The following is a 16810-nucleotide window of genomic DNA, read 5'->3' as shown; positions in this document are numbered from 1 at the left end:
AACACAAGAAGATGCAGATGCTCTTCAAGCTAATCTCAAAAATAACCAATCAATCTTCGCAAATACATTGTACGGAACTAACGATGAATCGATAATAACGGTGCGGGATGGTACGTACTTGTACTTGAATAAGAGCCTCAATTTTTGATATCAAAGAATGTCATACTCTGGACATAAAAAGCGAAACTGTGTAAAGCCAATGGTGATATGCGCTCCGAACGGATACATACAGTCCGTACTAGGAAAATCGGACGATGACTTCTGGGATGGAAACTCGTCAGATGGAGCAGTTCTCCGCATGATAACGAATCAAACCTGGTTCAAGATGTTGTACAAAACAGGTGATGTGTTCGTACTAGACCGAGGATTCTCCCATGTAGCAAATGAGCTTGAAGAAAAGGAATTTGTAGTTAAAATACCCGTATCTCACCAATCAAATAAACAGTTGGATGACATTCAGGCAAATAAATCAAGAGAATGCACAGCTGTCCGTTGGGTAATCGATAACACGAATCAAGACCTTAAAAAATATAAGTACTTGGCTAAACAATTAAGGAGTAGAATGATACGAAGTCTACTTAGAGACACGACAGTTGTAGCTGCCATGCACAACGCGTACGGTAAGAGAAGATACAGAAAGAACGAAGCTCAGGCGGCTCAGAAGCTACTCAGCTTGATCAATGAACGCAACTGGCTAGCTCCGTTAGTTCAGCCGATGAACAAAGTGAGAGCAGCGTTCCAAAAGATGACAGCTGATGAAATACCAGAATTCCCAGAGTTGAGTGAACGAGACATGAACAAACTACGCTCGACATACATCAAAAGTCTAGCCAAGTCATACTACTTCGACTACGCGCTCAATGGAGAATATGAGTTCTCGATAGTAAAGATAATAATCATCCTAACTATGCCGAACATATGCCACCAATTCCAATGCTTGTAAGAGGCAAAATGCAATCGCGTCATTCGAGCAGTAAGCAGTACATGCTGTACATTCTGTCTGACTTGGACTTAGATGGACACAAAGCCATCAAAGCACACTACTGTGCTTGCAACAATGGTGCAAGAACTGCAGGTTGCTGCGCACATGTAATGGCAGTAATATGGTATCTCGGGTACTATAGATACACTGACGAAACGATACACGCTCCTTCAGACTTCCTAAATAGGCACTTCGACGGAAGTGCAATGCCACCATACGAACCCGACGATGAACCTAGGATGTAAATAGTGTAGATAAAGAAAAACAAACCCAAAAACGACAAAAAAATAAGACAATCCACACAAAAGTAATAAACTACGAAAATCCAAAAAAAAACATAAAATACGAAAATCAAACAAATAAATAAAATAAAAAATTCCTAAAAGTCATGCAACTATAAAAAATATGTAAACATAAAAAAGAAACAACTGTACATGTACATTTTTTGGGTACCGATTTTCATGTGACGTGACTTTCTCCAGATAATAAGATATGACTTTCTCCAGACCGCCATGTTAATTCAAACCGATTTTTAGGTATGATCCAGATGGTTATCGTACATACATTTGGTATTAACATACGCAGAATTGATCATGCTACAACATATATTAATATCATTATTGTTCGCAATGGGGTGCTACAGAATTATACGGGAGGCAATCTCTTTACATATTACAATAAAAAGAATTTAGTTATAACATTATAGATTATGACCTGTATGAGACGAAAGTAATTATCCTAACCCTACGTCTTACCTGCTAAATCCAAAGTGAGTGGTAATTGGCACGGGACGGTTTAGCTCCGGCTGTAGTACCGTAATTGTCCACCAGTTGGCAGCAACTTCAGACAGGCCAGCATATATTAGATTATCTCTCTCTCTGTACAGTTTCAATCGCTGCGCTCTTACAAAATATTTTTTATACATGATAAATACAGAAACGTTTATTGGGACTATTACGTAACATTATTGGGACTAATAACAGTGTCTTAGACGTGCTTGAAGAACGTGAAGAATTGGAATGACACATTGTGTAGGGACAACACGCAAGAAATAAACGAGTACGGTTTGATTATTTTCTGCGGAAAAATGGTTTTATGGAACCCAAACTTTTAAAATTTGAGGCCCAAAAGCAGGAACTGTACTGGATTGAATGAAATTGTGCACAGATATTGTAGACGTAAAATGAGATAATTGGGTTTCGTATTTTTCTGAATAAAAGCGGTTGAGTGAAGCATGGACCTTCTAAACCGTGCATTACGCAATATCAAACTTGCATATAAGCATACGTCAGAATTTTCTAAAGAATATGGAGAATTGCAACGAAACTTCGTATAGGGACAATTTGCAAAACAATAAATAAAACGTGTTTTAACTTTTGCGGAAAAACAGTGTTAGGGCCTAAGCCCCATCCGAAACAAAAGTAAATATTACCGTAAGATCGCAGGAAGGAGTGGACCCAACCAATATTGAGTGTAGATATTGTATAGATCTTATGTAAACTAAGGCCTTTCGTGTTCCTCAATTGTCCTTATCCGTTTTGCTTAAAATTTGGCAAATCAACAGCACACTGGATATAAATCGACACGTGTTTTTGTTTATGCTCAAAGACATTGTAAGAGTTAAAGGCGCCTCCTCAAATACTATAAAATACCATGCCCTATTTGTGCTTGTAGTTCATCTGCCAAGTTTAAAGAAAGCGGATTGAGACACGAAACTTATGAAGAAGTAAGACTAAATTTATATATCTACATATATTATAAATTATAAATATTATATATTATAATTAATTATAAATTTAATATCTACATACAATTTCATTCGCTTGGGTCCACTCCTCCTGCCACGCCTCGTTCCACTCAACAGTTTTTTTCAGGAGAATACAAAACACGTATTCCCTCATTCTACCTCTACAATATTTGTGCACATTTCATTCATTTCGGTCCACTGCTTCTTGCCTTTCGGGGTCAAATTCCAAAATTTTGGACTGGGGCTTTTGCCCCCGCAAACAAAAAAACCGTATTCATTTACTTTTTGCCCGTTGTTCATACACAAAGTTTCGTTGCAATTCTTCACGTCCTCTACACACATCTGACACACTGTTACTAGCACTTTTCATATTTCGTGATCAAATGTTTGGAGGGGTCCGTGTCTCACCCAACCGTTTTTCCCAGGAAAATACGAAACCTGTATTCCCTTACTTTATGTCTACAACAGCTGTGCACAATTTCATTCACTTTGTTTTACTTCTTCTTGCCTTTCGGGAATAAACTTTCAAAATTTTGTCTGGGAGATTTCCCCCTAAAACAGTTTCTAAGCAGAAAATAGAAGCTCGTATTCTTTAATTTTTTGCGTATTGTCCATACACAAAATTTCTTTACAATTTTTCATGTCCTTTACACACATCTGACATACTGTTACAAGCACTTTTAATATTTCGGGATCTAATGTTTAGAGGGGTCCGTGCCCCACCCAACGGTTATTTCCACGAAAATACGAAAGCCGTATTCCCTTATTTTATGTCTACAATATCCGTGCACAAATTCATTTACTTCGGTTCATTCTTCCCTCCTTTCGGGCAGCAACTTTGAAAGTTTTAGGTGGGAGCTTTTGCCCCCTAAAATAGTTTCTCAGCAGAAAATAAAAGCCCGTATACATTTATTTTTCGCGTACTCTCCATACACAAAGTTTCGTAGCAATTCTTCATGTCCTTTACACACATCTGACATACTGTTACTGCACTTTTGATATTTCGTAATCAAAGTTTTACAGAGGGCCGTGCCCCACCCAGCTCTTTTTCCGAGGATAATACGAAACCCATGTTCTCTCATCTTATGTCTACAATATCTGTGCACAATTTCATTCACTTCCTTTTGCCTCTCTGGTGTCAACGTACGAAAGTTTTGGTTGGAGCTTTTGCCCCCTAAAACCTATTTTCAGTACAAAATAAAATAAACGTGTTCCCTTACCTTTTGCGTATTGTCCATACGCAAAGGTTCCTTCCAATTCTTCATGTCCTTTACACACATCTGACATACTGTTTCTAGCACCTTTGGTATTTCGTGATCAAATGTTTGGAGAGGTCCATCCCTCACTCAAGTCCTTTTTCCAAAAAAATACGAAACCCGTATTCCCGCGTTTTATGTCTAAAATATCTGTGCAAAATTTCATTCATCAAACGCGAGCCATGTAAGTTACCCCATGCGCGTTTTTGATGCGTAATCACTTTAGAACAGAGTGTCTTTCAGCTTTAAATTCCTCGGTGACTTCTTCATCAGTGATGCTTGGTTCGAATTCACGTATGACTACGAATAAGGCTGGTTGTTTTCGTGGAGGAGGTGGTTGTTTAATATGTTTGTCATTTAGTTTCTGCAGATTAGCGATTTTGACAAAGATTTCAAAAGAGTATTTATTTCGGATAGTGATGGCGAAGTTGGGATCCGGAGACTTAATGATGATTCCGTTTCGAGTTTTAGTAACCTGACTGACTTGCGCTCGAGCGAAGTATTTGGTAAGTTGAAGAAAGATTTGATTTTCGTTCTGGTATTTCGTATCATAATTTGTGAGTAAGTAAGTGTGCAGAGCTGGTTTCGAAATGTCCCCTACTGAAGGAAACTGCTGCTCCTCGTCGGGAGATGGTACATCCATCTCGATAGACATAGATGGAGTAGGTTGTGATGAGTGGTGCTTTTTTGGCGGTGGCGAATCCTGCTGACTGCGAGTGCTACGTGTTGGAACTGAGGATCGCGAGCGAGATCGAACACCTGTCCGGGATCCCTTGCTGTTTTTGCGTTTATCAACCTTGCCATCAACGCCATTTGAAGTAGAAGTTGACGGTGCCGGTTGTCCAGTATCGATATCGATTCGTAGTCAAAATGGTAGCGATGAATAAGGAAAATGAAAGATGATGCAATGCCAAAAATATTTGGCCTCTATCGAGCGAAACCTTCTATCTCGCCGCACAGCTACGCCCGTAGCAATGATTGCCTGGTTGCGTCCACAACTCAGGATCGATCACAGCCTAGACTCGATACCTATACAAAGTACCTCGGTCGGAACGTTAAGAGTCAATCGAAGGTATGAACATAAACGCCTTAGCTCCAACTTTTAACTTATAATTTCAACCTTTTGATTTACGGTTATTTGTGATTTCACGTTTAACAAAGACAAGTGTTTTAAAGTATGTGTACTTTAAATAAATTATTTAAATAGATCTTTTTCATAAAATTTATTTTATAAAATTATTGTTCAAAGCGTTTGTATTTTAATAAGCCTTCTCCAAAACCAATGCAAATGAATGCCAATACCAATGCCATCTTTGTAGTTCTTTTAAACTATATGTTTCTGGACGTTTATATGTTTGTTTCCAATCCTTTTGACAATGAGATCTCGGTAACTACAGGCTCTAGAAAAATGACGTTTTCACTGATCGATTGCAAATTTTGCGTAGATTACGCAGTTCTAATACGTGGATGATGCGCTGTGTAGAGAGTGCAGGTTCAGCTAGTCTATCTATTAAAACCCTACAATTGCAATAAAAGCGCCTCAGCTCCAACATATAACTTTAGCTTTCAAATCTCTCATTTAGGATTATATGTGATTCACGTTTAACAGAGACAAACATTTTAAGTATGTGTACTTTAAATAAATTACTGAAATACATCTTTTCATAAAGTTTATGTTTTAAAATTATTGTTCAAAGCCTTTGTATTTTAATAAGCCTTCTCCAAAATCAATGCAAATGAACTGTGCTGCCATCTTTGGAGTTCTTTTAGGCTATATGTTTGTGGAAGTTTATATGTTTGTGGCCAATTCTTTCGACAATGAGATCTCGGAAACTACAGGGTCTAGAAAGGTTACGTTTTCACTGATCGATTGCAAATTTTGCGTAGATTGTCCAGTTCTAAATGAATATTTGAAAAACATGACCATTGTTTCTTTATTACATTTTTACGGATACACTAAAAGTGTTGAAACACTTAAAGTGTTAAAACAAAAAAAAACTAAAGCATCATATCCTATTCATTATACATTCCAACACCATGTAGTTGTATATGTCTCAGGCGTTTGTTTCATGGCCAAATAATAATGAAAAAGGAAGGATAACATCTCTCCAGTCTAAGATGAATATTTTTGGAGTGTTTTGCCCAATGAACAACATATATAACTGGCATTATAATTAATTGTGTATGTAATGTATTTACTTATTACATCTGCATGCAAGAAGAAAGAATACCTTATCATACATGAGTTAGAAACTTCAACCGGAAGTAGGCTCAAACCTTGCAAACGGTTCGAGATATTGAAAAAATAAGTTAATTGAAAAAATCTCCCTTTTATAGTATCCTTTGCCGATTTTTATCACGACGTCTTCAACTTTTGTCTGTAATGGGACATGTACAGATGTTGTGAGGAATAACAAGGAGATTCATGCTCATATGCGAATAATGCGCTGTGTAGAGAGCGCAAGTTCATCTAGTCAATATATTAAAATGTTAGGTTCATATGTTTGTCCGCAATCCTATCGACAATGAGATCTCGAAAACCACAAGTGCTAGAAACTGGTAGATTCCAAATTTTGTGTAGGTTGTCTAGTTAGTTTTCATTCAAATTTGAAAAAAAAAAACGTGTCGTTATTCTTCTATTTAACATTTTATGGGCTGTTTTAAGTCCATAAGATTAACATTGTTACAGGCTGAAACTACTGTTAGGTAACCAGTAGAGAGGTTATGTATGGCGGATTGATGGATATTGTAGGCATTTTGCTTAAATCTGAATGGCAAAATCTATTGCATGCCGGCAATTTCCGAGGCCTCAAGATACGCAATAAGGCTTACTCGGACGGATATATATTTATTAGAAAAAATATTTCCACTTGATATCATGTTACTTCTACAAATTTGCTACAAAGTCACTCCAACATCTATACATAGCAATTCACTTCCTTTGTGAGTCTCCTATCTTTTACTTGTGTGAGTAAGGAAACATACGGAGTGGGTAGGAGATTCATGGTTAAAACAGAACGATGCGCTGAGTAGACAGTGCATGTTCAGCTGATATAATTTTAAACAACCAGATATTAACGGCAAATTAAACAGAGCTACCAATTGGGTCAATAGTACACCAATAATTCTCGTATTAAATAGAACCAATGTGACAAATGATAGATATTGCGGTATCTTGATCAGTGATACTATTTGCAAGACTGCTGTATAAATGTTATTATCTACTCGTTTCACTATATCAATGGGTTAATTAAAGTTGTCATATTTATTTTGATGCACATGTTATCGACAATTTCTGTATGTTCAGAACTTAGAAGCAATAAGTAGAGATAGTGTCATCACATGAATGTAAATACACTTTTACTCGGTCATTATTACTGGCAATACGGCTTCAAATGAAAATGTTGCGATATTGCTTCAATGTGAAGGAATCAATAACTACACCTGAGGTTATGTGACTGGTTAGTCCAGTTGAACGCGCTAGAGCACAATGTTCACTGCCAGTAGTGTTAATTAAATTTTAACATCAACATCATGATGTGTGCATATTCGTATAGACAAAACCTATGTACTTAAGTAATAATTATTTAGGCACAGAAAAAAAAATGTAGGTACTCCATTTTCACTTGTGACTTGCTAGTGAATTCTTCCATGTCGAATTGAAAGCCATTTATTATTAGAAAGGAAAAGAACACTACCACTATCACTTCTAGAGTAAGGCCGCGCTAAGAAGAGCTCTGACAACTCTCACGTGCGATCAAGCGCGGTTGCCACGTTTACCTTCTGTAACAATACAATATAACAAGGGGCACATTTTGTGGGAAAAGAATCACCTATATGTATTACAACAAAAATATTATTTAACATTATGCCTGACGAAAGTATTAGTCAAAAGAAACAAATTAGTTTGCGTTAAGATAGTTTACAAAAACGTAAATAAAACAAACGTTACTTCTAAACACATAGGGCCTTATGCAGAGTCATTTTGACGTACAGTATGATTAGCGTCATACTACTGCATGAAAACATATGTTAGTCAAACTCTTTAGTGTGACATCGAGCTTCTTCGTGGCTAAGCGGTTAGCGTACGCCTTTGGCATGGGAGACCCCGGTTCGATTCCCGGCGGGAGCTCATGTGGTTCGGATTCCACGTTAATCAGTAGGTCAACGTCTCATATAGCCTCGCTGCTGAAAGAGACGTTAAAATCAACTCAACTCTTTAGTATGACACTAAACACGCGTTAGAACGACTCTGCGTAAGACCCATAATGTTTTATCTTTTTTTTAAAAAAAAAATTGAAAACTACTTACGTTAGAGAATGGCTTTCAATTGTAGACAATTTAATTCCGTTTACTGTAGAAATCCTACGCTTTTTTCCTAGGGTGGATAAAGATTCCGTCGGTTCAGCGAGGTCTTTCGGGCACTTCTCTTTTGTGATTCTTTTCACAGTTGTAGGGCTAATGTATAAAGCTGAATCTACTCTTTCAATCACTTTATTCATTGGCAATAAAGGACCGTCGTTACGTTCTTCTTCCAAATATTCCCTAAGATTAAACATAAATTCCCGTGCCTGACTTGTCAAGGGCACCCCCCTTTTCGCATTTCTTATGCACTTCAGGCATTGTGTTCATAAACACAAACACACACACACATACACATACTACATTTATATTTTAGGTCTATGTGAATAACACGAATACAAACTATGTTCCACTGATGAATGAAAATAACAACAATTACACCACAATATTCAAACCAATGCACTGAGATGATAGCACAGAAAATCAAAATATCCTGACAACATAAAACCTTTCACAGTAATGAGTGGGTATAAATGCGACAACACTGTTCTGTTACCACGGAAACAACCTAGTGTTTCCAAATGTACTTTTGTGGGTCTAAACCTATCCTCCGCTTCACATATTGGTGGAAAAATGTCTTCTACGAAAAGACAAACATAGCTGGATCATGTTCGTTACTTTCCAACTACTCAGTTTCTAAATTAGTCCTTATGAAAAGCTCATTATAACGGTCTCTGTAATATATAGAATATGTATATTTTTTTCGATGTCAACAAATTTCCTACAAAGACCATTAGAAATTCTACTAATTTCAGCCTGATATTCCAAATCACGGTTCATTGCCCTTGAACTTTAGAAGAGCCGTACAGACTCGCTACCCTCTTCGCTTTCAATTCCACGAAAACCTACTCCCTGCGGCGACAGGGAGATGGACCGGTTGTTGTTCCATGTAACTCAACTTCTATTTACGTAGCAAACTTTTCTAAAGGACAGAGTTGTGTCAATAAGTGGAAAAAAAATACTTATTATTATGGCAATAACGTTAGGCCTAGTGGAACTACGTTGTGCTGGAATACTGCAACTACTGATGGTCTACTGCTTATTATACTCGTATAATTAAATGTATGTAACACTGTAACATACATTTATTACAATAAGCAGTAGAAACATGAAATTTTATATCTCTAAACCTCAGGGATTCCAAGATATAGCTACCTTGTTACAATAACTAATTGTTCCCACAAACCTTCGGCTCGTTGTGTATAGGTTAAAATCATTATTAACTGGAAGTTCTAATTGTTTTTATTTTACTGTTTCTCAATTTGCCGAACTAACTTTTAGTTTGCAGAAATATTAATGTGCAAATCTAAACATGATGTGACCTTTTATTGCTAGTATGCTTCATGTGGGTTGGTGGTAAAGCTTGTTAAATATTACACTGTCCTAAAGGTCAACGGTAACAACTGTCTGGTGCTTATGTTGGTACTTATGTTGCTTAATAAGTTGTATTGTGCTTCACAGAAAAAAAAAAAGGACTTGTGGATTTCATATAAGTAATTGCAATTTTATTTCCATTTAACGCGGTTCTTTTTATAACTAAAAGCAAAATACGTTTATGTGCGTAGAGGTCCTCCGTTTGATTCAAACTCATGATAAATGAACTTCGTTGCGGACAATGTGCTTGGGCTTACTCGGGATTTTCCCGTTCCCTACTTTCTTCATTCCACCATATCATTTATTACCATCTCTCCTGAGCATCAGAGCATAATCGTTCTACCTTGAACTAGAAATTTAATTTAATTTGTTTCTCTAATTGCAACGTTTATATCACCCTCTACCATATCGATTTCTTACAACGTTTCCTTAGTGATTCTTACGTCACAAATCCTATGCACTGTCCAAATTTCAAGTTCGTTGCATAAAATAGTTTAATCTAGGAGTTATCAATAAGTTAGTCAGGACTTCTTTAGACTTGATCAAGTTGCAACTGTAACTTTTAAAGCCATACAGATTCATTTGGTACAATAAACTGTAAAATCAAAACAAATTTAACTGAAATAATTAAGAAAATTTTCGCATTCCAGTGGCTCTTACGCTCTACCTCCGAACGAAGCATTGTGATACCTTCAGTCATTAGATACCTAAAAGTTATAAGTTCAATAGCTTGACGCTACTAATACTACAGATTTAAGACATTCAATTAATTCCATAATTCGGGAGGAGATTTACATCTATAAATGATAATGATACTTACATTAAATATAACAAGATCTTCACGAATGTCCGTAAAATTTGGTGTGTATGTTACTAATTCTTGTAGAATGTCTTCATAAGTTATTGTTTGACCAACAGTGATGAAGTGGCCTCCATCGATCGGGTGGTCACCTGATTCCCTTCTTTTGATTATACCTAAGGGAGACACAACATGTCAATATTGCTTTTGAACAACAATACTTTAAATTTCAAAATTTATAATGAAGGAATTTGTTCATTTGTCAAGATAATAGATGATAATAGATGATCAGTTGCTTTTGAACAACAATACTTTAAATTTCAAAATTTATAATGAAGGAATTTGTTCATTTGACAAGATAATAGATGATCACGCCATTGTTTATGAATCTAAGTACCACAAATGTTAATTTGTCATTACTAGAATTCGTCATTTTAAGAGACGTGCAAATGGACGAATGAAGAAATATATACGATATAATGCGAAAGTGCATAATGTGCACTTGCAACCAAACATAATGCGGAACACGCATGTTCATGCTAATCTTTGCGTATTTCTGAGATATAAACTCTCAACGTTTCTTCTAGCAACTTTTCCGCAAAGAAAATTCAGTATTTTGTATTTTTTCAATTACGATTTCTCTGCTTACACAAAAGTACATGCAAATCATTATTTTCTCAATAGTGTAAATTGCTTTCATGTTAAGTGTGCTCTCTAGTTTTTCTGCAAAGATGGCGAAAGAAGTAATCTTCGTAGCAAAGTAGATACAGTGCTTTCTCCCTGTGTGCATAATCTTTGATCCGACTCAAGAGAATCATTTCTAGATTTGATTTCTAGATATGGATAAATACCCCATATTAGTATTTATAGTGCGTAACGACGCAAACCAAAATAATAAAACACAATCATAATTATCAAACAGGTCAATGACGTGAGTTTCTTCACCGTTATATATGAAATCAGATTCATCGCAAGTTAACTTCAAGCAGACTTTATGACAGTGTTGAGTAAATTACTTGAAAAATATAACGCGTTACATGTTACTTTACTTTAATTAAAATGCAACACGTTACTTGGCTCAAAAAGTAACTGTTACCCTACTTCTAGGTCCGGAACTTTGAATATGTAATATATATATATATATATATATATATATATATATATATTACTTCAATTTTTCCTGGGTTGAGCCAAATTCCAACTTCTTTCGAAAATTGGTTCGGTGAAGCGGTTAAAGGGTGTCTTTTAGTGGGCAAAGTGTACAAGATTTTTTCAGAACTTTCAGGCAACGCCCTTATATGCCGCATCGAGGTTTTATGGAAAAGGTATGCAAAACGCACTATACGGTACGTTTCTGGCTATTTAAAATCTTATATTTTAGTTTCTTTTAGAGTCAACCTTAGGAACAGCTTTAACTATACGTAATTCACGTTGCCAAAGCACGCTTATGTGCAGTTCTTTGCTTAAATTGGCTAAATTTCACAGCTTAAGGCAAGAATGTTGCGTTTTCTCTAGATATGTATAAAAATGAATTTTTAAGCCTAAGAGTAGAGTTTATATCTTTTGCTGTAATGCAATTCATTATCAACATTCGATCATTTATTCTTAGACCAAAGTATCCCAGAACTCATCACGACGAGGTGACTGCACATCGAGTTCTGACCTGTTTAATTTTCTGCTATGGCCTTGTGTCTTCGCTTACTTGCTTTACTTTTCTAGATGTCATGGTCTCAAATGGTAAGTATTGGCATTTCTTTGCGAGAGAACAAGGTACAGCGTATGAATCCGTCACGACTTGCCCACACACGGAATAAAAAGCTTGCGTCATCAAACGCACCATTCGCTCTACTGCTTGGGTATGGCACAGAAACGCAGTTATTTCTTCTCCGGGCAGTTGTACTACTCGCTAGTGCAGCACTTCAGGATGCAGGAGTCATTTCAACGGAGCACAAAGACCTTGTTGTTGATAAAAATAAAAGGTCAGGAGGGAAACGAGAAACTTCAGCGCAGCTGTTCAAGAAAATGACGACATAGCCGGAAAATCTGTTAGAGGAGTCTTCCTTGATGGAAGAAAAGACCAGAACATAACGCAAGCGAAAAAAGGAAACCCATTGGCATCGATGACAAATCAAAAAATACTTAACAATAGTAGAACAAGCAGGCCATGTCGTGGCGAAGTCTAGTAGTGGAGAGGACATCGCCGAATCCGTTCACGAAATTCTGGATGAAAACGGAACTGATCTGTCAACGTTGGTAGCAGCTGGTTGTGACAGTACACCAATCAACACGGGGAGATCTATCTAGGCTCTACATTGTTTAAAAAAATGTACATCGAGAACTGCAATGGGTCATTCCTGTTGTTCACGCTAGTGAACTACCACTTCGTCACTTGATAAGACATCTTGAAGGGGGAACATCGGTCCAAAAACACTTTCAGGTCAAATCGGAAAAAAGCTCGACAACTGCGAGGAAGCGCCTTTGGTAAAATATCAAGCAATAAATCTTGACTAGTTGGATGAATTCGCAAAAGTTGAAGTCCTCAGTGCGGACCAACAATATTTCCTAGAAATGTGCAGAACAATTATTTCAGGATACTATTCTTAAAACTTGGCGTACAAGAAACCCGGTCCAGTGTTCCAGTCACATTGGCTCAACACGAAATGTTGCATTCTTCGTTTGTACATTAGCACAGCGAGCCCTTGCGAGACATTGGTGTATCTTGTACAATACATCGTTAAGGTGTACGTCCGGACTGGTTTGCCATCAAGCAAAAGCCATCGTCCTGTGTAGGACCGCGGCATTTATGGAATTTCGGACGACTAGCCTAATTTCTACTCACGAACCTAAGCTGATAGTACTGTCTGTATTGCATACAAATGGTTTCTTCGCTCACTCGGAAAACTTGCTTCTTCGCATAATCACAGATGCTAGTCCGGAAATGAGCACACTTAGCTCTAGGAGGATTAAGAAGGCCCGTCACATTAAAAAGAAAAAACTCAATCCGAGAATTCACAGTACCTAAAATAAATTTTCACGGGAACGATTACTACGGCACGGTGTAGTGAATGAATTTGTCCCCAACAGAACCTCCAATCACAAAGATGCTCTCGGATGACGAGATTGAAGAAAATATTAAGTCAGCTGCAATGCTCGGAAAAGAAATAACTGCGTTTCCGTGCCATACCCAAGCAGTAAAGCGAATGGTGCGTTTGGTGACGCAAGCTTCGCAATCCGTGTCTGGGCAAGTCGCGACGGATTCATACGCTGTGCCTTGCTTTGTCGCAAGGAAATAAAAACATTTGGATCGAAAAAAGACTATGCCATCTTGAAAAGTAAAGCAAGTAAGTGAGGACACAAGGCCATTGCACAAAATTCAACAGGGCGGGAGGACGGAGCTCGAAGTGCAGTCACCTCCTCGTGATGAGTTCTGGGATATTTTGGTCTAAGAATAAATGATCGAATGTTGATAATAAACTGCATTACAGGAAAAGAATAAACTCTACTCTCAGGCTTAAAAAATAAACTCATTTTCATATATATCTATAAAAAACGCAACATTCTTGCCTTAAGCGTTCAAATGTAGCCAATTTAAGCGAAGAATTGTACACAAGTGGGCTTTGGGAACGTGAATTACGTATAGTTAAAGCTGTCCCTAAGGTTGACTCTAAAAGAAACTAGAGTATATGGATTTTATATAGCCAGAAACGTGAAATATAGTACCGTGTACTGCGTGTTGCACACCTTTTCCATAATAAAACCTCGATGCGGCACATGAGGGCGTTGCCGAAAAGTTCTAAAAAAATCTGGCACTCTTTGCCCACTAACCGCTTCGCCGAAACGATTTTCGAAAAAAAGTTGATTCGGTCCACCCTATTCTACAACTATTATTATTATTATTATTATTATTATTATTATTATTATTATTATTATTATTATTATTATTATTGCATATTCTGGTTTTCCCCAATCATCGTAAATGTTTAGAACTATACGTTGATAATAGTAGCGCTGCTATATCCTTTCATGCGGCAGTTACTTTGTTGGAAATTTGATGTGCTTCGCTGACTTTATAAACGCAATATTCCAAGTTCCGAATCGGTTTATGTAGATGCGATAACAAATCCTTACTGGACAGCTATATGAACATATAATGTAACACTGATTAAAGTGCCATACTGCATTAGAAAAATTGCTGCTTATTATTATTCTGCCAATTATATAATAATAACAATATAGTTATGTAAAATTAAAAATACGGAATATAGAGAAGCGTTACGCTACAACTAATAAAATGTGAACACATAAACTAGAGGTGAATCAAAACTTGTCAGTAACACTAAAATCGATACATGCTTTTTAAAGCTAGTTGTTCCAAACTCTATCATCAACGGGACATCAAGATACGCAAACTGATCTGAAATAAGTTTAATATTACATACCATCAAAGAACTATTTCCTAGTAATAAAGTCATCAGAACACAGTTTAAAATTCATATTAACCCCTTACTATATATAGCTGCTGACAAATGTTTCCCGCCGGTTCACTTCAGACACTTTACTGTCAAATTCAGTTCACCAGCATTATCAACTTTTTAGAAAAAGTACTCTTTCAAATGTTCGAACGGTAAAATATTTTCGTTCTTCATCTTTACACTCTAAAAACAGTACCGTACCCATGATTTTGCACAAGTTCCCATGAAATAGAAGGTACTTCGCTGATGTACCTATGAAAATTCAATGTACCGAAGACTTTAGTGGGTACACACCGCATTTCAGCCTCTTACCCATGAATTAGTGGGTACATGGAAGATTTATGGGTATAGTAAATTCGTACCAAAGAATGTACCAATGACAATAGTAGAAGGTGCATGATACCAACATGAACATACGCCATATTGTGTGTTATCGGTTGATGTGTTGTTTGTCATTATTTGAATGAAGATTGGAAAGATTCGAGCAACCAATCAAACGAGTCACATATAAAAGTAAGTGGAATATTCTGTATTTATAATTGTATTAGGATATTGTAAATGAATTAGCGTGTCTAAAATGTATATTATATTTCAATAGTCAAACAGTAATTTAAGGGAAAGTTCCTTTGAAACAATTTTTGATGGTTAAGCTGATTATAAAATGTACGTTTTAAATCTAGTTTTTTTTTCTTTTAAACATGCACCACATGCTAATTTTCGTGACTTTATCTGAATAATATTCCGACTTTTCCGTGGGTGCCATTAACGTATAACGTATATAGGAAAATCAAGAGTCATTTATTGAATTGAAAGTGCAAGGGTAAGTATTCCACACACATGCTTACGTACACCTTGCACTTCACTGGTTTGTATTGGTTGTGTTTATGGCTTCTGGTGCTTACGTTCAAGGGAACGTTTATTAAATCCCTGTACCTTGTGCTTGTGCAAGGACTTCGCCGTGTAAGTGTTGTATCGCCGGACTAATTTTAGGAAATTTCTCGGGTGAACTGGAGAATTTATTTTGGTTTGAGAGGAAGAGTGAGTGAAAGTCAGGTGAGGGGAATAGTTGAAGTTAAGAAAGTGATTTCTGTACGCTGTGTTTGATGTTGTAAGGGACACTGTATGTGGAGGCGGAAGTGACTGTTTGGCGGAGAAGTACACTTGTTATGATTTAGTGGCGGGAAAAACAGTGTGTAATAGCGCGTATATGTCAAGATTGTGACATATCGTGTTTGCGTTTTATAGAATTATACAAAAATAACGAATATCAGTTGTTGAAATTGTGTGAAAGACACAGTATACTGTTTACAAGCGGAGCTTTAGTAATATGAAGTGCTATTGAAGCTAGTATCACTGCATGAAACAATCTGTTTTCATTACCAACTCGCATACCTATCATCGCTGACACGCCTGCTTCCTTCGGATGCACCCCGCACGGTAGTATATATCCGGACGCCGTATTTATATGCAAATAGTAATTTTTTATGCCAAATTGTAAAAGTTTACATGGTTCTGTTTTGAAAGTGACTGAACCTAACCTAGCCTCACGTAATGTAATGTAATCTAACAAAGTGTAGTACACTTTGGTACTTTTTCCATTTTCATATGGCCCTCGAAATAACACAAATGCCCCCTTCTCACTCGGACACCAGTCACAACGTTGCACCCCTCTACCTTCTACGGATACCTCGAAGTCCTTATACAAGTACATGACAAAGAAAACATACCCAATGTACACACAGAGAAGGCCTACTTTTATCAAAATGCGGCAATATAACTCGCAATATAATGAGGGAGGGGTTATCCTTTCCCTCACCT

The 16810-nt window shown here is 36.9% G+C and overlaps 1 protein-coding gene and 1 long non-coding RNA gene across 7 annotated transcripts in view; one reads left to right on the top strand and one right to left on the bottom strand.

Annotated features, from left to right (window-relative positions):
• Positions 1-16810, bottom strand: part of LOC145661112 (extracellular matrix organizing protein FRAS1-like) — a 3375101-nt gene that overhangs the window by 1561711 nt on the left and 1796580 nt on the right. For all 6 annotated transcript variants that reach the window (XM_081726561.1, XM_081726566.1, XM_081726573.1 and 3 more), the window contains one exon: positions 10542-10696. In XM_081726561.1, the coding sequence (XP_081582687.1) occupies positions 10542-10696 (155 nt within the window). The remainder of the gene's footprint in view (positions 1-10541; positions 10697-16810) is intronic.
• Positions 1-16810, top strand: part of LOC145661134 (uncharacterized) — a 535905-nt gene that overhangs the window by 27921 nt on the left and 491174 nt on the right. The gene's annotated exons all lie outside the window — the stretch shown is intronic.

This window comes from Thermobia domestica, chromosome 1 (genome assembly GCF_964235325.1).
Source record: "Thermobia domestica chromosome 1, izTheDome1.hap1.1, whole genome shotgun sequence".
NCBI classification, from domain to species: Eukaryota; Metazoa; Arthropoda; class Insecta; order Zygentoma; family Lepismatidae; genus Thermobia; species Thermobia domestica.
The sequence above is the reverse complement of the archived record's forward strand: the minus strand, read 5'-3'. Positions and strand labels throughout refer to the sequence as shown.